The sequence below is a fragment of the Cyprinodon variegatus genome, unplaced genomic scaffold, assembly GCF_000732505.1.
Source record: "Cyprinodon variegatus isolate N-32 unplaced genomic scaffold, C_variegatus-1.0 Scaffold347, whole genome shotgun sequence".
Classification (NCBI taxonomy): domain Eukaryota; kingdom Metazoa; phylum Chordata; class Actinopteri; order Cyprinodontiformes; family Cyprinodontidae; genus Cyprinodon; species Cyprinodon variegatus.
In genome coordinates this window covers 7,344-29,900 of record NW_015150800.1, presented here as the reverse complement: position 1 = coordinate 29,900, position 22,557 = coordinate 7,344, and the positions used below count along the sequence as shown (strand labels likewise).

Here is a 22,557-nt window from a genome sequence, read left to right as displayed (position 1 = left end):
TTATCAGGGTAGATAGACTCTTAGCAGTATGTTCTTAATGTAAAGTTAGTTTTCTTGTTGAATTTGACTGGATTTTTTTTTCTTTCTTTCCATTTGCCTTTGGTTACCTGTGGTTTTATCATCGCCTCCTTTATCTCTTCATTTCAGGTAAGTGAACTTTAATTTTTCTCATAAACATAAACATTTTTTTTTAAAGAACATCTAAAAATGTCTGATGACAAATCATTGGGGCAGAAGACGTGTGATGGGAAGTGATGAAAAAAAAGATGGAGACTAAGTGTGTGTGTGTTGGGTGGATTAAAGTGTGGCGTTGAAGGGTTTGGGCTTTTTATGAAGTCGCTGAGAGAAATAGTCTCAACTTGTGTGGCTAGTACTTAAAACAGTCCCAGGCCATTCCGGAGGGAAGGATTACAAAACTATTTTAACCAGACACTACTGATTGATGAATCAGTAGGACTTACTTTCACTCTTTACGATGCACATAAATAGTATTATCACTGAACCTCATGCTTTTTTTAACTTTACTATGCTCCACTTAATCAGAACCAATAAAAATAGCTAGTTCTATTTCAAGGCTTCACGTCTCAATTTCCTTTAATGTTCTTGCTTTGATGTTTTTTTTCTTTCACTGATTTGACTCTCATTGCGTGTCTCTATTACATGGACATGCAGACACACACTATGACATACAGAGGCTGTAATTCCTCAGGGTGACGGTAGTCATGTCAAAGGTTTTTACAGATCGCTTGTCGTCTGGTGGGACCAAGGTGACATTTCCTCTACGACCTAAAATTGAAACACAGTTCATGTCTATTGCTGTGTATGAGTGTGTGTGTGTCCCATTAATGAGGGGTCTATATGCAGGGTTGGCAGCATATTAAATATGTAACAGCAGGCTGGAAATGGGTGGCTTGTCATACACACAAACAGATGCACACACTCTTTCTTTTTTCCTTCCTTTCTTTCTTGCTTGCTTTCTTCTTGAGCTGTTATTTTAACTGCACCATTCAAAAGGTTTGTACATTTCTCCTTAAAATCAAGAAACTGAAGTGCAAGAAACAATTAACAAAAAAAATATGTTTTTTTCAGGTATTATACATTTATAGGGTAAAAAGTGCTAATTTCACTGTGACCTGGGTGTTTTTTGGTTGCCAGGATGACACTACAACTATCTCTCAGCTGTGGCCACACAGCACCTCCCCTCACAAAGTTTAAACAATTACGCTGCAAACGAGTTTGTACCATGCAATAAATGTTCCTACCTTCGTTCTAGAGGCCCCATTGTGAGGGACCCGGCATAGGGGGCTTTAGAAACGTGTTTATAGCTCGTGAACTTTTACACATTATGTCAGATTACACTCACAAACAACTTTTTTTTATTTAATTTTTTTTACTGAAAGGAAAATATTTTTGAAGAAAATTAAATCCTAAAAATGTGATTTGGATTTTTTTTATAAGCCTCAGAGAGCAGGGTCAATAAAAAAAAAAAAAAAAACAGAGAACAAGAAATAAAATGCAAAGATAGAGACAAAGCTTCTATAAAAAATTCAATGAGTGGCAGAAAAACATTCTTGCACAACCTCCCAGATGCCTTATTCCCATAGTAAGTCGCGATGGTGGCATTATCATGATGTGGGGGTGCTTTCCTTCAGCAAGTACAGGGATTCTGGAAAGAGTAAATTGGATTATAGAACAAGATAAATGAAATAAAAAACCTGGAAGAAAACTTGTTGGAGAGCCTCAAGTTAATCCAATCTGTTGCAAAAGCTTCAAAAGTTGCTCAAAGACGCTTTCCATACAAACTGATTGAGATTCGGCTACTTGCTGGAAAGTATTTGAAATAACCTCAGTCTTTTCTTGTCCAAAACAATGATAGGTGGTTTGAGGAAGAATCAGAGGCTGCATTCAAATGCATCTAACACTTGGTTTTCTTTTAGTTTCTGTTTCACCAATATGCACCTCTTTGTGTAGCTCTCTATTGTAGTTTCCTCTAGGAGAGAACATTTTTTTAAAGTTTGAAATACATGAAAAAATGTATCTCTTTTGGGGGGGGGGGGTCCCTCTTATTTTCTCTCTCTTTTCCTCTCGGCCCCTTTTCCCTGCCTGCAGCCTTTTTATCACCTCTGTCTTTATCCCTTCATTTTCTCTTTAGCTCTGCCAAGATTGATTTCCTCTCCCACTATTTCAAGCAAACCTCTCCTGTGCTCTCCAATATAGTGTGTATGGCTTGCTAATATGGACACGCACACAAGCACACTGACTTCTGAGAGTCACTATAATGGGATTAGAAGGGTCTGCTGAAATATTGAAGAGTCCCGATGCAAATAATGAATAGGCTGGCAATGTATCTTGATAAGTGTGGCTGAGTGTGTGGTGAGCATGAGTGCAGGTGCTTAGCTGCAACCTGAGTGTGTGTGTTGTTAACAGCCTGTAATGTATGGTGGGTTCACTATGCAGTTACTACAGCCTGGAGGTACAATGAAGCATCAAGCTCAAAGACACATATGCACAGTGCTCTATATCAGTTTGCACTTAGGCTCTCCCACTATCATACAACCACACTTACATCTGTCTTACAGAAAGATGAGGGGAGACATAGTGTGTGCGCGCTTGTACAACTTCTCATCCATGTAGACAAAGTACGTGTGCAAATGTGACGATGTATGCTGCATGCACATGTGTATCCTCACAGTGTGTTATGTTGCTGGCTGAATGGAGGAGAAAATTAGGCCTCATACGATAGTCATGCCTCACACAGTCTGTGTGCGTGTGTATCAGAGTGCGATGACGGTCACTGGAGCTCAGAGTTGCACAAAGATGGTAAAATATCCAAGAAATTTGATAGGGAGCTGAATAACAATGCAGTGATATCAGAAAAGGTAACGGATTTTTTTTTTTTTTTTTTGCTTTACGTTTTACTGTTCTTTGTGTCCCTTTGCCAACCAGTGGAGAAATCTGCTCTTTAAACTTTGTGCATGTTAAGGTTTGTTTGTCCATTCATGGCATTGGAAAAAAAAAAAAGGGAGAGGCCCATTTTGTTATTCTTTCTCTGCAAAATTTGGGTTAAACAGGTTAGGTTTCCATATTTGAACATGAAAACACATCAAATCAATATACCATCACTACATTCTACACATACAAGTTTACAGCTTTTATGCACTTTTGTCCAAAACATTATTAAATAGAATAAAACATGAAAAGAACTACAATGAAATTAAACATGAAGCCTTAACAGCTGTTGAACATTTTATCAGCTCATGGCAGAAACCTTTGCAGCAGTTCGGTGGTTGCAGCTTTTGATCTTGCGGTTCCATTTACTTGGTGGCCGCAGTTCAAAAATGTTAATGAAGAGGGTGTGAGGAGACTCTGACGTTCAGTAACCCAACTGAAGGAATGACTGAGATTAGTAGGAGAAATAAAAAAATGTATTAGGGATATAGCTATTTTCTAAATGCTAAATCAAGAGAAAGGTGTAATGAAGTTGTACTTAAATAGAGTATCTCTGAAGTATTTCTCAATGTTGATAGAAAACTTGAAGGCAATAAAAAAAAAACAGATTTTAAAAGGATTAATATTGGCAAAAGCAAGAGTTTACTTACCGGTAATTCATCTCTAAATCATTACAAAACTCCTTCAAAATAGCACCGGTAATGATTTGGACTTTTTTTGTGCAAATCGATTGAAATTTGACTCTTAAATTTAGTATCCATAACAAACTCAAAGTCATTTTACACAGGAGAAAAATGTTTTAGTTATATTGGTATTTTCAATCCTTTGTTTAGTATATTAAAGTAAACTGTTGTGTCGATACTGTTGTTTGCAGTATTTACGTTATTTAATTATAGTAATAATGAAACCCAGTTGGCTGGTAGTTTGTGACTGACAGATGTTTGAACCAATAGCATGCAGGTGTAAATCCCTCCCTTAGGAATAGAGCAGCCCTAATCAAGCCCTTGTAATACACTGGTTCCCGTTAGCTCCCATGGGCTAATTAGCATTCTAATTACCGATTGCAAATGAGAGGTGCGTTGATTGTGTTCTGTCTGTGAGTGGAGAGGCTCAAGAGAGATTCATACACACACTCACATACACAATCGGGTGTATCTCCCATGCACACGTTGTCTCACTCTCACACACTGAGTGATCATCGTTAAGAAGCTTATCATGCTCTTGTTCCTCTGTGCTTTTCCAGTCCCCCTCTCTCATCTACGGCATGCCGTTATGATCATAATGCAGTACATTGACACACACACACACACAAGCCAAATATCATCCATACACACAAACTTTGCAAAAACACCCCCACACAGATGTGGCAATGAGTACTGAAGATGGTAATAAAGAAACAAACATAAAACATTATATACTGCCAAAGTGTTGCTGTTGTTCCTACCAATTAACACAGCGCTGATTTACCGCTCGAGGGACAACACTGTTGTGCAAACCACAAAGGTGTCATACACTTATACCAACACACCGTAATATGTGCATATGAACCTGAAAATCGAATTTGGTGGAATGAGAGCATATGGAATGGACTGAGGGGCCAAGAATAATGAAGGAATAATTTTGTGTTACATTAAAACCAGAATGGCGTCCATGTCTGTTTACATGTTTACGTGTGTGCACTTTAAGGTTGGCTGAGGTATGGAGAGGAGAGATGAAGTGAAAAGTAGAGTAGATAAGAGCAAACTCACCAGCAGCATATAATCATGTTAGGTGTTTTAACAAGGGTTCTGCACTGCCACGCAGTTCACTGTGTGTTGCAGATATTTGTGCCTACTTCTTTTTTAGGGAGTCTTCAGTGAGGCACTTATTTGACACTACTTCTTCCAACCTACTAACTTTTTTGTAAAGAAACAACAAATCTATTTTGAATGAAAACTTCTCAGCCATACAGGATTTTGTAAAAGCAATTAGAACTTTATCTTTTTCCAAATTTTTTCACTTTACTGTAGAAAAACTCAATGTATTTGATTGAGATTTGATGTAATATATCAACATGGAATAAACTAGGTAAAGAAGATTTTCTTTCCACAAAACAAATCAGAAAACTGTAGAGTTTTTGGACCATTTTTTTCTAATATCCAAAATTAATTCCAATCTAACATATACTGAACAGAATTATCATATTTAAATGTTCTATTCACCCTTATCGCACAGTATTGCATGAACTAGTATTCTAAATCTTATTAATAGTTTTACATGTTGTAAAAGCTGTACACTACACAAAATGGCCTTTTTGGAAGAGAAGCAAGAAGAAACCTTCAACCATAGAAAGTGACACTTTTAGTTCAACATATGTAGGGAAACTGCTCTGGAGACCAAACTTGAATCATTTTGAACTAAATGCAATTCATTAAAATAGGGTTTTAATAATACCAAACCACTCCAATATTAAAAAATGAATGAGGTAGCATCATTTTGTGTCCCTGCTTTTGTTTAGCAGGGACAGGGAAACTGGTAAGTTTTGATGATGGCATCTGAATACTCTTATGAGTCATATTACATAGATTTCTTTTAAGAGTAGATATTAAGTTGAATTGGCCTTACAGGATGTCAATAATAGAATTTTCTTTTCTTTTGTTGTAAAGAAAATTATATTTTTGAAGCCAATACCATATTTGTTGGCATGCCAAATATGATTCCCTTGCAGTACATGATGCTGAATCTTTGAAAATTGATCGAATTATCAGAGAAGTCAATTAGCAATCCATGCCTACCTTTTCCATGTCCATAAAAAAACATTACAAAGAGGCCCATATTTCTTACCTATTCTTCAAGAAACACAAGAGAATAATAGCATTTAAGTTACTGCATATGTATGTTTAACTGCAATAAACAAAATATAACAAATACTTTTCTTTACAATATGTGGTCTTAAAACTTGAATGATTTTTGAACAAATCTTTACCAGGATTGCCAATATAGTGCAGAGAACCATATTATTGTACAAATCTTTAATAATATTATATAATACTCTTTTTCAGACCAACAATCACATTGAAATAAGGTTAGGATCCAGTCACCTGGTTATCAATAAACCTCTGTGACCATGAGCATTGTCTCACCTTCGACTGGCCTGACCGTGTTCTAAAAGCAGTGGTAAAGAAGAAACTGTGAAATTGGGGACTCACACTCTCAATCTGTCGGTGTGTTTGATGTGATTGATGCTCAGCAACCAGTGTTTACTCTTGTTGGCCAATTGAAAACTCAACCTGGCAGCCGGTGAAAGCACAATAGGAGAGTGGAGTTAAAGTACCAATGTGGCCACAGACACTGAGACAAATAGATAGAAAGCTGTTAGAGAGGAGAGGACACAGTGGGAGGGAGGATGGGCTAGTTGAGCTAGGTGCACAATCTGCTGATATATGGCATTAGATGTGATTTAAACCACAGAGAGAGACAGAGGAGATCAATGACAGAAAGAACAGATGCTGAAAAGAAAGGGAAGAATATGTTAAAGACAGTCAAGAACTAATAATAAGCAGAAATTAACACAGAAAAGCCCTAAAACAACCAAAGACATAATCCAAATGATGAATAGAGACAGACAGATGGTTTAGGTGAGAAACAGAAGAAGAGATAACCAGTGTTTGAAAGACAGAGACAGGGTTAAAGGAGAAAGAAGAGCCTTGAGAGTGGGAGGGACAGAGGAGTGGAGATGCTGGACATCACTGTCGGCAGATCTTTAAATGAAAGACGACAGTGTGTGTTGGGGAGAAGATTGGAAGGCATTAAGGCTTGGCATGTCCTGTGACACTCTGAGAGGCTGAGAGGCCCAGAGCGTGGGGGAGAAGGCCAATTGAATTCTCCTTCCAAATGCCCACTTGGCCATGTTAAATCTTTCTATGCATGGTTGTGTACATGCATTCCTGTAGAGTAAAGGGTTCCCCTGTGTGTGTGTGGGTGTGTTTGTGAGCATGTGTGTGTGTGTGTGTGAGAGAGAGAGAGATAGTGAAAGGTAAAGAGATTTAGTGAGGACAAAGCAGAGGGGGGATCTATAAAAGACATGCTGCCCTCGCCTTTGTTCACAATCAAAGCCATGACTTTGGCTTATCGGCTGCACAGATTTGAGCTTTATTGATGGCACTGTGTGTCTGAGTGTCTGTGTTTACAGATAAATGAGGAAAGCTTTATAGAAATGGTAGTGCTTAAAATTAATATGTTCACAAAAACCCAACAAACTGTTAAACATGTTGATACAAACCGAATTTGATTTGATGGAAAAAAATTTAAACTAGGGATTACTTGCCGCTAACTCTCTTTCTTGATTGGCAACATTTGAGTTCAGAGAGGGTTTGTGACATCCCACTAAAAAAGTCAATTCTAACAATTTTGTTCTATCTATCTGGACTTCTACTTGCTTATCAAGATACAAAAACTTACTTTTAGGCACCAATTGTACCCTTGGTTAAGACAAATTTTGAAAGGAAAAAGAATGCACAGTAGTTTTGGTGGTGACTTTCTTTATCAACAGAGTTGACTAATAAAGATTTGGCTAAAGACAGCTACAAAAGCTTTCTCTAAGTTTCAGTTTTGAATGTCAGGATTTTTGGAGCTGATCATCGATGACAAAAATCAGTATGGGATGATCTGGAGTTTTTTTAGGTGGCTTTTAAAAAATATGTTTTAATTTATCCCTATAAGGTCTCTTCTGTGGTCCGGCCTCTACATCAACTAGCAGTCACATTCTCTACCCGGTCCGCCGTGCTGTCTGCCTGACAGGTGCTTCATACCCCCTGCTGTCTTCCACCTCCAGCAGTTAGACTCTATAGGCTAGGCTCGGCTAAACGTGGCCTCTCCCTGCTCAGTCTCTGTGGCGTACTCTTCCAAAATATTCCCAGCCAGCAGTAGCCTCTGTCCAGCATTCAGCATGCTGTTTCCCCTGAGGACTGATCTTCCCCGCATGTTCCCTCAATCTTCCGCAGTTAGCCTAGCTGACCTCGGTCAGCTGTAGTGTTTCCCTGCCCTGGGGCTGTTACCACAGTGCTGTTACACTACTACTGTTACACTAGTACTGTGGTTCTCCGGTCTCCTCTTCAGCTGCCTTATCTCCCTGCTCTGGCTGGCTCCTCCAGTGAGCTCCTATGATCTCCCGCTGTGGTTCCTTAGCTCCAGAAGGCAGCACAGCTGCCCCCCTCCTACTGGTTATGGTTCTCTCTCTCCCAGTGTTCTCACACCGATTCCCTGCTGCTTCTGCCTGAGCTCAGAATGTCCTGCCTGTGTTGTCAGAAGATTACTCCCACTGTTATGTTTCTCCTGACCAAAACAAATATGGAGAAAGATGCATTTTCACTCAGAAAAAAATCATCAGCATCACAATGACTGGGGTTTAAAAGTCGGTGGTCTCCATAATGAGCGGCTGGTCGCCAGCTGTGACGGATCACATAAAATTGGGCCAACTACTGAGCATAGCTGATTAACCGGTGCAAGTCGACATGGAAGCATCTTTGGTACACGGTTGAAAAAAATACCCAGTGTAATAGTACTCGAGAGCGGTCTTGCTCTAAACACTTTTTAATATTTTGCTCTTGAATTGGACGCAACTCCATCTGTACTCGTCCAATGCCACAATGATGCTGAAATTGCCTTGACCTTTATCACTTTGATACAATGAAATAGGATCGTGAGAACTAATGGTGAGCTGTCACAATAATATAACACAACAATATTGGTATTCAGTTGTGGTAATCAGGTGACTTGGTCAAGACAAGTTAAGACTCCTATGTGCTACTAATAATGCTTAAGCTGGTATCTGCTTTAAAATGTCCTGTTTAATCATTTAAATTTGGAAATACTTTTATCATTCCTGAAATCAGATTCTCAAACACACCTGCTTTATCAAACCCTTGTTCTGTTAGTGGAAAAATATATAGCCTTTATTTTGCTTTATGGCAATTTTAGAATTACACTAGTTGCACTGGAATATTCTACCCTCACTATGGATTCTTTAAAACAGGCATTGTAATGGGTAAAAGTTTTACAAATTTTTGTGAAAACCTAAAATATGCCTAAAATAATGCCCTATTCCCATGAGCTAGATTTATTGTTACAACCCTTATCAGTCATGGCCTTAACCCCAAATATTGTGGCAACTAGAAATTCGTCCTTATTCATTTTATTCTATTTGTGAAAGACTTCTTTCTTTTCATCTCAGACAGACCTTTCTGTTGAGGACATATTTGACAAGTATAATCAAGACATCAACTTGTACACATTAGCAAGGCTGGCCTTCCTAGAAGCACTCAGCTTTGACTGGCATAAGGATGCTCATTTCCTTTTTTTGACCACAATGAAACTACCTTTATATGTGTATTAGTGTGAGAATGTGCAAGACCCAAAAAGAATATCCACAAGGGAGCTTGAGTGTGTTGACTGTGTGTGTGTGTGTTCCTTAATAGAAGGTGGTTAGAGGTGTCACCCTGCACCCATTTTAATGTGCTCCACAATTACAGCTGTCATGGCTGGAAGATAATGTGTCAGGCTGTTTTTCTACACGTTCACGGACACACACACACATAAACTGAAGAGGTAAAATACGGCAGACAAGCGAAAGGCCTTTGCTCGTATAAAACACCTCAACAGCTCCCATCATCTTAGCTGTGTGTGTGTGTCTGTGTGTAAATGCACTAAAGATGTACTCTCTGCCTCTGTGCATGAATTATGAGTTTGTGTGGATATGTGGAAACACAGGTGTGTTTGGACGTTAGCGTGCACTTGAGTCTGTGCGTGACAATATTTGCTTTGTTGAATGAGCCCCTTGGTGAAAGTCAGGATGGTTGTAGAATTCCTCATGTAGCAGCAGATCAACAACATTGATGGGAAAACCCTGGAACAATCGCACACTTTAAAAGCTCCTTTACAGCTGACAGGTACTGTAAAGCCTGAGGAGTTATGAAATCCCTGAAAAAACATTCTTATTATTATTTGAAACACAGTTGGATTGCATTCAGAGATACATAAATCTTCATCAGTCAAGACAGAGCATCTACATACCATGGCATGAAAGTGTTAATCATTATTTCTATAATTAGAATTGCTGTCATATTTTATAGCAGTAGCACAGACTTGTAGTAGTACATATTGCATGATAGAGTTATGTTCATCATGCTAATGAGTCCACAGAACCCTGGCCTGGTTGGTTGGCAAATGGGCTCTATGCACAGCTCCACTACTTCCTGAATTTAATGCAGCTCCTTTGTTTCCTGTCTTTCATTACTGGACGAACTGATTAATCCAGGTGTGTCTGGCCAGTTACTTAGGTCATACACACCTGGATTAATCAGTGCATCCAATCATGAAAGACAGGAAACAAAGGAGCTGCATTAAATTCAGGAAGTAGTGGAGCTGTGCATAGAGCCTATTGTGCATACTACAGCATTTGATGCGTAAAAATAAGATCCTTGCGTATAGTTTTCCAAATGCACCAGAACATGAAATACCATTGAAACACTAAGTCGGAGTTCAAATGTAAAAATAAACTGTATGGCTTAACCCATATTGAAAAAAGGGTTTAAAATCTCTTAACTCATCACCTAACTACTGTTAACAATTTCGGCACTCTTGTATAAAATGTATTAATATACATTGTTGTAAAGATTTGGGGATTGAGATACACCTCCAAAAATGTTAAAAATTTCTTTATATTTCTTGTCATTCTCAGACATCCCAAGTACCAAAAACTAATTTCATACCTGAAAGCTTTTTGTACCACAGTCCCAGCTTTTTAAAACTACATAGCACATTGACTTTAGGTTTGAAATGATTTTAGTTTTTTCTGTTTTTAGTGGAAAGCTTCTTATTTTTATTAGAGTTTTCCTGCATTTTACGGTGTTCGTAAATCCCTTGGAATACTATCAGGCCCAGAGTACTACAGATCCTCCACCATACTTAACAGCAGGCATGGTGTGTTTTTCATACATTTTCTAGATGCAGCAGGAGGGTGTTGCTGTTAAGCAAAATCTTAGTTTTACCACATAAATGGACACAGTTTCTGGTTAAAATCCCAGTAGTGTTTAGCAGCCTATGCATGTTCACATGTTAATTTGACTGTAAATGAGAAAAGTTTAAGTGGATGTTAATTTAAAGCAGTCAATTATTTATTTATGAAGATTAGCAACCGTAGGTGTTTTTTATTGACAGGTTCTCTATTCATTTTCTATTTTGAGAAAATTGGACAAATATATCTCTTATTTTACAAGAGATTTCTTTACAGATATCGTGCACAGGAACTTACAGTATGTATGAGTAATTACAGTTTCCAGACATTAGGATAGACTTAAGACACAAAACATATATTATAGGCAGGTTTGCATGTATTTTATTAATTTAGCAAGAGCTGTTAATTTTATTCTGTTATGGATAACATTTTTAGTTTATGTAAATATGTTAATTTTTGTTTTTACTTCACTGAGAGTTAATGCTACTGTAGTATGAATATTGCTTTGTTCATTGTGACTAATACTATTGTTTGATCAATACTAGTTCAGCCGTTTCTGTGTCATGAAAAGACACCCAGATGGGAAATTGTGTTTCAGAAAAAGACAAAACAATAATCTTGGAGATAATTGTTGCAGATGTCAAGAAACACTAGCTCTGATGTTTTCATACTTCATTTAAAATTAAGCAAAAATACAACATTTGCATTTATTTTCTTACACTGCTATTAAGCACATAATTTAATAACCCCTTTTTCACTTGAACTAAGAATAACAGAAATATGAATAACTTAAGATTTTTTTCTTTCTTCAGACAAATTCAGCTGCTAAATGGTGGGTTGTATCATCTCTCTAATATCCAACCCTGCTGTCATATGCGAGGTGGCCCAAAGCTTTGAGTCTTTCTTGTTACATTCCTCTCTTTTACTGTCTGATTCGTCTCAGTCTACTTTACACATCACAGTCTGCCTTTGAGTGCTCCATAGATGGCAACATGACCTCTAATTCTCCCGAGACGAATATGTGCACATGAATTCAAAAAAAGAAAAATGACAAGAGGAGAAAAAATGTCTGAGGAAGAATCGACTCACTGGTGTTTTAATGTCATGCATTTTAGGCAATGACTGGAGATTATACTACATGGTGCACGCGTACAAACATTTCACACAGACACCGTCACACACAGGTTTGGCTTTGGGGTGTATGAAATCAAATCTCCCCAGATCTCTATTCTGCGGTCACAGAGCTAAAGGTGCAAACACAGATGATTACTGCTCACACAAACGCAAACACGCACATGTGCAGGCACTCGCGTTAACATGTATGCAAACACTCAAATGTGGCACACACACACACACATGTCCACGCAGATGCACACATAGAGGGGTAACCCTGGTAGATTTATCAGTGGAGGTCTGCAGCACAGTGGCTGCCTTTCTCATTTCATAGGCCACCGGGGCAGAACAGGCATGGGCTTGTTCAAATCCAACCCAGCAAGACCACCACATACACTCCCAAGCACACCCCCACACATACGTGGAAATACACGCATGCATAGACGCTTTCTCTTTAGAGGCTTAACAGATGCCAACCAGAGTTGTTGGAGAGGAAAGCAGGGAGGGATAAAAGAGGGAAGACACAGGCAAGCTGGAGGGAGAAGGAATGTGAGGAAGACAAAATATGGCTTTCTTACAACAAAACAAAGATAGCATGATTGACACCAACCTAAAAACGTATAGAAATAGACACACAGCAACCTGCAAGTTCTTCGTCTAACACAGCGCAGCTGGATTACTGCTCCATTCTGTTGTAATAAATGCATATGCACACATGCATATGGATGCAACTAAATAAGGGACTCAAGATTGCAGAAATTCTCTGTTTTTTGTGTAATCTGTGTGTTTGCATATTGTCAGTAAAGAAAATCTGGGTTTCAGAGTGAACAGCATAAAACCCAAATTTAATTAGATTCTTTGGAACTGATGGAAGCTTATTGGTGTAATGGCACGCTCATGGTGCGGTTGGAGCAAGCCTTTGTGGCAACACCTAGTGCCTTACTGGCTTTCCAGCCTCACGCTCCCACAACGGCTTACATACCCACAGATACACAGGAAAGCTTGTGGAACAAATACAAATACGTTTATGGTTTGAGGCTTTTATGAAAGATAGTTAGTTTAACCTAATTATGCATACTGTGACATAAATCCTGAAAAACATGGGACAAGTAATTTTTTTACCAATTATTTCACAATGAGACCAACAAAAATAGTTTTAACTGTAAACGGAAGGAAAAAGAATTTGTAATTTTTCAAAAATCTTCTCTAAGTAGAAATCTGAAAAGTGTGGCATGCGTTTATTTTGACTCCCTCCTGGGAAACTTTAAACAATGCTTTTCATCTTACCATTTTTCACTGAATAAGTCCTGGCAACAGATTGTCCCATCTTAGCCATGGTGATCTATTGCTTCTCCAGAGTCTTTTTTTTTTTTATTAATTGTTGATTTGACCTGCCTGTGCATTTAAGTAGCTTGTTTTGGCCAAGTCTTTAAAAGTTTAATATCTAACCTGTCTTATTCAATTATATTATTTGTTTTTGTAAAGAAAGGTATAAAAAAATATATATATATGAAAGACATGTTTGCAGTAATATCTAAGAAAATTAAGTATTTTGGGCAAAGATAAGAAAGTGCCCCTGAAATTATTGTCTGGTATTCTAATGGACTCACGACTAGCTGGATACAGCTGAGAGTTTGGCTTATTTTTCTTCACCCAATTATTTTTTTACTCCAACTCTCACTCTTCATCTATTTACCTTCACAACTGTCATAATAAACTTAAAGGCTACCATTTTAAGGTCAGTTGTTTTAAATATATGGTCAAACTCTTCTCACCTTCTTTGGAATTCTGATCTCTCTTCTCAACTTTGGTGGCTCTAAAAAGGAACACAGTGTAGCGTAAGATGTAGGAATTCAGGGAAATAACGTTGAGGGATTCTTTGATCTGACTGGTTTCAGCTGAGCGAAAATAAAGAGGCAGCCAGGAAAAAATATACAAGGCCCAGTGTGGAGCCTGGGCTTCACCCAAGGGAGACAACCCAGAAGAGGAGCTCCATGCAAGGCTTGAGCACTGCCCGGCAGGGCTTACACTGTTTGTGTTGTTCTAACATGGTTAGCACATGGGCTAAACTCCCTGGTCATTTATTTAACACACAGGCTTCCCATGGCGCTTCCAGATGCCAAAAGGTCAGAGGGAGCAACAAAAATCTCATGAGAGGCCATTGGACAGCTTATGTTTATCCTATCTATTTCCAGTAAATGTAAGATTTTGATTGGATCCCTATAAACCAGGGAGGAAGGTGCATTGCTGCAGTTAGTGTGTTTCTCTAGGTTATCTTTAAGATTTTACCTGCCCAATACAAAGTGTACAACCACACAATAGTGTTGTTCGCCAAACACTTCAAGCAGGGACTCACCCATCTCTGTGTGTTTTCTGAAAGGGCCAAGAGAGCAAGGGGGTTGAAGTCAATCTGTTCTTATTACAACTTTGGACTGCCAAGAGGGGTAATCACAGCCCTATTATGGTGGACTTATGTAAAGGTTAGACTGCTTTGTGGCTTGAGGGTGTGAAATGCCAATGACAGATGGTATGTGCAACCAGCTGGTCACAAAATTTAAAGCAAAAACACACCGGAGCCACTGCATTGCAAAGTGTCTTGCACATTATTTCTTGCTAATTAACACAAATTGTGGTAGAGTTCATGAAGATAAATATTCCTTAACCTAAGCCAAGGGTAGTTCCTTTTAAATTTGTGACCATTAAAGAAATAGAACATAAAACATCACAAAAAAGCCATCTTACTCCCTGATGTGTTTTCTCATCATTATTGGGGATCTTTCAAACTTTCCAATACTCTTGCACAAGTAATTTTTTCATGTCACTGAACTGAAGGAAAAGTGCAAAGTATGAACGATGGGAGAAAAAAGTAGAGCAGCTCTCTTTTTTTTATACATTTGCTCCTCCAAACCCCTTAGAATCCAAAATCAAGTGATTGTCATTTTGAACAGGGTATTATGAGGCTATTCATTTAACAGCTTTTTAAATATGGTTTTGCTACGTCATTAGTTTCAAAGCAAAATGCATTAGGCTGATTACTTTTGTCATATCGTGTCTATTAATCCATTTACACACATACATACCCATACTTCCATCAACAACAACAATGCCTGGGTGCCAGTTGGACTTTGACTGTCTAGGTCTTATGATATTTGGCAACCTTGTTCCTCAAACAGACAGTGCACACAACCCCCTGTGGATGGCTGGCTATACCACAAAGTATGTTTGTGAATGTGCATGAGTGTGTAAGTAGGGTGTGTGTGTGTGTGTTTACCCAGGCTGCAGCAGCTGTGTCAGTAATAGCTCTCTAAGCTGCAGGCTAATGACAGAACTCAGAGAAGGGGACTCTAACATGGATAGATGTTTAACCCCATTTAGCCCCGATCTGGAGACCATTGGGCAAACACCACACAAGCACACACACGCAAACACTTGCGCACATACACAAACACGCATCCATTATATCTGCTTCTACTTCCTGTTTTGGGGCTTCGATTTGGTCTGAAGGGAGAGACGGAGCAAAAGACTTATAGGAGGAAAGGGACGAGGGGGGGGGCACAACATCTTTTCACCCTGTATATCAGGTCTGCCTTGTTTCTCGTTTCCGTAGCAACAAGACCTCACACACAACAAACCAGACCACCAATCATAAACGCTTCCACCACATACACACAGACTCACACTCTTGCACAAAGTCAAACACACACTGTCCTTTGGAGAGCAAGAGGGGGCAGGTGGTCACATCAGTTGTGCCTGTTTGGGGGTTGTTAGCTTTTAGGGTTACAATGTGTGTGTGTGTGAGTGTGGGGTGTTCGTGATGGGCAGGGGGGTGGGGGGTATCACCACCCAATCATTGCTCAGCCAGCAGTCTATTGTCCAGGCCTATGAAGTGACTGTGAGGTCTAATTAGCAAGTTAACAAGTTAAGAGGTGGAGTCTGTCAAACGCTTAGCTCTTTCACCCCAAGGGTCAGTCCACCTTTGCTGGTTCTGTATGGGCTCTGTATGTCTGCTTTGAATAACAGGGGTTTCACTATCATCAGCCTCGGATGATAGTCTGCTTTAGTGGGAGAGGGATGTTCTTAGTCTATGAGCATCCAACTCCCACCACTACACAAGTTAGTAAATTGAAGAATCTCTTTTTGCGGCAATTCCAGCTGCAAAGTTTTTGAGTGGAAAGCAGCAATGAAAGAGTATTATGCTTTAACCACTGTGTTCATGGTGACGTGAACTTAAATGCTTGCTTATATGTTTTTTCCACAAACAGCAACTAGAGTTCTTATTTCTCTTTAAAACACACGTGTTTCTGGTAATTTTCCCCTTTTCAACTCAAAAATGAATTCATGATGTAATGTTAAACCAAGCTAATAAAAACTGATAGGAGATACCAAATAAACAATTTTAAACACAGATTGCTAAGATTTGAATATCCGTAATTGTTGTGCCTACAGAGCATGTGTGTATGCATATTTAATCTGGGAAGTTTGAAGTGTAATCCCTAATGCGGTGAGACGCTGTCTATTTTGGGTGCCTTTATGACATTCTTTAAGACTCATTTGTGACCAAATCGGCCACAGTAACTGGAAAATAGACCCAAATTTGAATTACGTCTACATCTTTACCCCTTTCCCCACATTTACGTAATTTGTTTTTTTTCAAGACCTTGATGCCAGCACTTATAACATACTAGAAGTCAATTCAAAGACATTGAATTAAATGTAATTATCAGACAAGTAAAGCCAAAATGTCTATGTGACCACATTTTCTTAAGATGCTGCTGCTACAGTTAGTCATGAATAGCTGATCCATTTCTCTCCTCACTCTTTTTTTCTTATGCACTCTCTGTCCTTCTCCCTGTTAATATGTCTGTCTCTATATCAATCTCTCAATGAACTAAGGCTCTCTACCTCCCACAAAGGCAGCACCATATTTCTCCTCTTAAACATCGGGGGCAATGCCCATTGTCTGGAGGACATTGAAACTTGCTTACAAAAGAGGTCGATGGCTCAATGTGTGTATGTGTGTGCAAAGTAGGAGTTCCCCCACCTCCCTTTAAGGGGACAAAGATCCCAATTTGTCACCTTGTGTACAGCTGTAGAGCAATTGGGTGCAGTTTGGGTGTGTGCATGTTATAATGTGTGTGTGCATTTAATTGTTTAAAAGCGGGGGGAGGAAAAACAGGGATAGAGGAAAGGAGGGAGAAAGTTAGGCAGGATAGCCTTCTTTTTTATTCCAATACAACCTCTTAGGGGGCAGTCTGGATGGGGGTAAGAGGTTAGTAAGTAAAGGGGGGTAAATAGTTTTTTTGGTGGGAATGTTTGTGTAAGGAGACAAAGCGACAGCCACTCTGTTGCTGTGTGGGAGAGTGAAAGTTTTGGGGGGGATTCAATGGGGCCTGGTACAACAGCTAAAATAGGTGTTAGATGGACGATGCTCAGAGAATGTCTCATAATATATTTTGTATCATCCATCCTCTTAGTGAAGAATCACTATAACTCTGCATTATGTAAAGACCTCTGATTTACCAGTAGGTCTGACTTAGCTTATTCACTTCTATTTAAACTTTGTCAAACACCTCATTTAAGAACATTTTTGGGCCTCTACAGCTGTTTCCAATCCCCAGAGGTGGGACTCAAGTCTGAGACCAAGATTTTTCTGTCATTCTGGGGTTTGATTCCCACTTAAGTCTCATGTAAAGACTGCTGGTTATACTTGGACTAAGAAGACCTGACTCTGACTTAGATCAGGGTGTCATGACTCATTATCTAATATGATCATGAGTAAAAACTCAAATCGAGACACGGTAACAGGGATAGATAACGCTTGCTTGAAAGGATTTAATATCCATTTGTGTATGTCGACTATATTATTTGTCAAATAAAATATGCTTACTTTAACTTTACCTTTTTTATTGAAGACCGTATAAATGTCTCCCAATCTTTGTCCGAATCTACTATTGGGGTTCACAAAATCACGGTTTATTAGATATTTTGGTTTCAAATCAAAGAAAGAAACAAATATAAAATAAAAAAGAATGAGAGATTTGTCACAAGGAAACAAGCAGTCCAAAAATTCTTACACAAGTATTTTAAAAACCTTATTTTATGTATCTTTTTCAGCTATCTAAGGGTGGAAATTTGCATATTTTCTATTCCATTGTTTGAATAGGAACGTTGGCCTTATGTATGCTATGTTTTTGAACACAGAATCATATAATCCTGGGCAACACATAAAACCAAAACAATTGTTGCTCCAACCAGATAAGGCCTATTGAGCCAAATAATCAAGTAAACTGTAATATAGGATAAACATTTCCGTTTTTGTCTTTTTAAAGAGCAAGTACTTGGTTCCAGATATACAATCGTCCAAAAACTCTACAAATAAAAAAAATCTACCTTTTCTTTAACCAAAAAGTAAGTTTAATGCTGCTTTTTTAAATACTCCAATTATGCCACCGGTGAATCAATTACAGTTCTCCCTTTGCTTGCATCTCATCATCTCCCAGAGCTTCCTAATCAGGTCAGCGCCATCCTGCCTGCAGACCACCCCGTCCCCTGGCTGGCCCCACATGTTGTGACTCCTGACAACTTCTCCAATTTGCTCTGCTGTGTGAAGAGGCTGGGAGCACATTGATATCTTCCCACCTACACACAAGCTCAGGAGCAATCTTTTCCTTTCTCAGGAACACACACATACCCAAGCACCCTCCCACACTACAGTCATCAATATTCTCCCATTTATAAATGATCTGGCCCTGAGATAGAGTTTCAGACCTGCTGGGTTCTTCTGCCCCCTGCTTACCTCCTAAACACACCCACACATTCAGGATCTTTACTGATCATTGATCACCTTCTCAGATATAACACAGCTCCATGTATTGTTTGGGCACCAGCAGGGACCTCTGTCTCTGTCCATGTTCATCCCAAATGTGTTGCCTGTGTGTGGGTGTTCTGTGTGTGTGCATCTGTTTAATGTGTCCAGATGGATTTGCATTATGGAGAAATCTTTCAGGACCAAAACAAAATCATTCTCCTAGTCATTTTACTGCTTAATACCACAAAAACTGGGAGGAATAGATAAATTAAAACATTGAAAGTTCTCAGCTGAGTCTGATGATTGCAGTTCAGCAAAAGCCTGTTAATCAGCTATCAATAGAATCCAGCTGTGCTGAAGAAGGGGAACCTCTAAAACTTGGTAAGCGGGCCTTGAGGGCCGTCTTTGGGCATCCATGCTCTGACAAAAAAAAAAAAAACAATTAAATACATTACAAAAAAAAGCTTGTATTCAAACTAATGGCTTTCAGACTTCTGGTTAAATCATGTGTTGTCTTTTCATCTTACTCATTTTGCTGAAAGGAATTCATTACAGCCCTGTTCTGAACTGTTTTGCTGATTTAACATTTACTTTAACAACGTTACCTGTGTTATTTAATCAACAGTAATTTATTTAATCAACAGTACTGTAATAAGGAGAATTATTATCCATTGATCTTTATAGTTTGATTTGTATTTCAAGTGACCACAATGAAAGTAACTGCAAGCCTATTTAGCATGAGGCCATGCAGTACCTGTCATTACCAGCTCCCACCTACTGCCTTTAAGTTCTCTGCCCTCTCACACCCCAATGGGCCATGGCAAACTGTAGATTTCTTAAAACCTGATCCTGTCTAAATTTTCAGGCCTTTCCTCATTGATTTCCCCGGGTGAAAATAAGAGGATAGGAAAGCATGTTAGACGTCTCCGGAATCAGAGCCAATCCATTAGCAACAATCAATACACTGGCAGAGGGAGAGAGGATGAGTGAGTGTGGGTGAGGGAGCCAGAAGGAGAGAGGGGAAACGTGAGTGTTGACAAAACCAAATAAATATAGACGCGCAAAGAGAGGAGAAATCAGATTAGCGCTGAGAGAATCTAAGCACAACACTTTTAACCCCTAACCTAACAATCTGTGTTTACACCACAGTATAGAGAGAGAAGGAGGGAGCGATGGGGAGGAGGGAGGTTGCGGCTATATAGAGACTATGTCTGTTCCCAACTTGAATTTAACAAGGTTTTCGTGCTGCTGATGGGCGGCATTAAAAAACTGAACACACACGAAACACACAAGTAGTCATACATCCACGAATAACTGTTGACATGCATGCTATACTCATAATTGTTGTGGTTGAGTATAATGTGACTAAGGATTTATAGCTTTCTTGCGGTGCAGTGCAGTAAGTTCTTTTTAAATAAAGATTATTACATGGTTTCAGAGAAGTCGACTGTGGAAACATGTACCAGATGCTGCTTAGTAATACTCATAATGTTGTCCTGTTTTGTGTTTTGTTTTTCATGTGGCTTTGACTGCATCTTTTGGGGTTTCTCCTCTCAGGTAAGTCTGTTTTTATTTTTATTTTTTCTCCTACATTTCACAATAATAATAAAATGTGCCAACTCAGAAATTAGAACATTTAAGTTCTTATTCTCTTAAAACTTTTTACATTTTCTAAAGAACCAAATAGCTGCCTGTATTTAATGGTGGTAAAACAATGTAACTTTTGGTCAATATAGAAATATCAAAATGTAGAAAGACTGATTACATCTTTACACTGAGTAAATCGTATATCACAAACCATGTACAGCACTCCACCCTATGGCTTTCCCCCTTATACACACATCACCGTTGTTGCAATCGTTATTGAGATTCATTGGTAGTAGATAAACAAAGGATGTAGTTTTTGCATAAATCTGAAAGCTAATTAAAATATTCCAATTTAAAAACTGTGAACAAATTTCATAAAATGAAATGATTATATAATCCTGGTACATATAAACCGGATGTAGTCTAACAATCTGAAATATATTCTTAATGCAGTCCAAGACATAACTTATGATGCATGAACATTGTATATTTTTTTTCTAACAACTTATCTTTAATCTATTTCTAAAAAAAAATCACAGTTTCTCCTATTATTTCTGAATCATTACTTAGTCTTCTGTACTTTACTTGTCATAACACAACTGTGAGCTCTACCTGTGATTAAATTACAGGTCGGTTTAGTTCAGAGGGTAACAACATTAATTCAGTTTTAGAACACAAAGCAAAGCAGCATATATGTTTGGATATTAAAAGAAACCAATTTCTGTCTAAGAGCACATGTATACAGAGGCTTCCTGTTTGAAGTCAATGTTAGATTTTCCATTTACTTTTAACAAATGAGTTGTTGTTTTTGCACTTATTTCTAACCGTGCTCTGACTCTGACTAGTTGGAGATTCTAATCTGTGTGCAAAGCAAAGATAATCACTTCCTGTTTCGTGCAGTCAGCGTGGTAAGGCATTGCCTCAATATTCTTATCAAATTTTGATAAAGGAAACAATGCTTTAAAATTCTTAAATGATTGCTTTTAACAGTAGTCTTTGATACACAATACCTTCAAAATGAGGTTTGAGATCTTAAACTTTTAACATTTTTCCATATGGCAACCTGAAACTGATATAAGACCGACAACCAAATTTGAAATCTTTGCAGCCTTTTAGTAATTTTTCTTACAAGGATTATCTTTAATTTAGCTCTACTTAAATCCCAATTACTTTGACCATCTTCCACGTCCCTGCAAGTGAAAGAGAAGATGTAGCTCTCATCATGTTTGATGACGAGGATGATGTGTCTAGGAATACGTTAAAGACTATTCATTCAAATAGTTTTACTTGTTAGTCAAATAGTTTTGCTTTGCTATCACCAGATCACTTCCTTTCTATAGTTTGCTATGTCATCTGAATGACTTGTGAGAAACTAATAAATCATGTGGCTTGTTTTTAGCATCTTTTCTTCCCTTCCTTCTATAACCATCATCGGTGGAGTACTCAAACCTTTATTTTTTCCTGATAACATTCTCCCTCCTGGGGAGTGGGTCTCAGCAGCTTCTCCACAGTTACCATGAGCCTCGGCTATTTCTCTGATTTCTCCTGTCCTTGCCCAGTCTGTCAAACACAGTGTTACTCCAAGCTTGTCGCTAGGGTACCCCTCTCATTATTTATTGCTGTGCAGAATGCATGATAGGTTGTGGCAGGAACTTGCCAAACTTACCAACTAATTTACCACTAATCCACTCAGTGCCCTAACCCCTAAAAAGAAACCTAGGAAAAAAATACATAATAACATACACTCCTAAAGCTACCAACTATTTGTATGCTATAAATTAAAAATCTTTTTGTCACGGGTTATGTTATGTTATGCATGTCAACCGTGTCATACAATGTCGCAACCTATCCCTTACCCTGCACTTCATAATGTGATGAGAGGGGTACCTCCATTCCGTCAGTATGTGACATACGGGGCTTTAAACAAAATTTCAGTATGTGATCAGTTGGGAATGAGAGTGTGTTGGTCTGTCAGCTTAGGCTGCTGGCCATTTCCATGTGCAGTAGGTTTGCAGCTGTATTATTTATATATGAATTACCAAAGATGAAATGCTTTAACAATATTTTCACATAATATTGATATAAGCCTCTCTATAGCAAGACAAAA

General features: G+C 38.5%; 1 protein-coding gene across 3 annotated transcripts in view; it reads left to right on the top strand.

The window, feature by feature from the left end:
* Window positions 1-18,832, top strand: part of LOC107091671 (E3 ubiquitin-protein ligase Rnf220-like) — an 80,387-nt gene extending 61,555 nt beyond the window's left edge. For 2 of the 3 annotated variants that reach the window (XM_015385733.1, XM_015385735.1), the window contains one exon: window positions 18,385-18,441. In XM_015385733.1, the coding sequence (XP_015241219.1) occupies window positions 18,385-18,386 (2 nt within the window). In that variant the 3' untranslated portion in view covers window positions 18,387-18,441. Of the gene's footprint in view, window positions 1-18,384; window positions 18,442-18,555 lie in introns of those variants that run through there. The other variant, XM_015385734.1, reaches the window with a different exon arrangement.
* The last annotated feature ends 3,725 nt before the right edge of the window (window positions 18,833-22,557 follow it).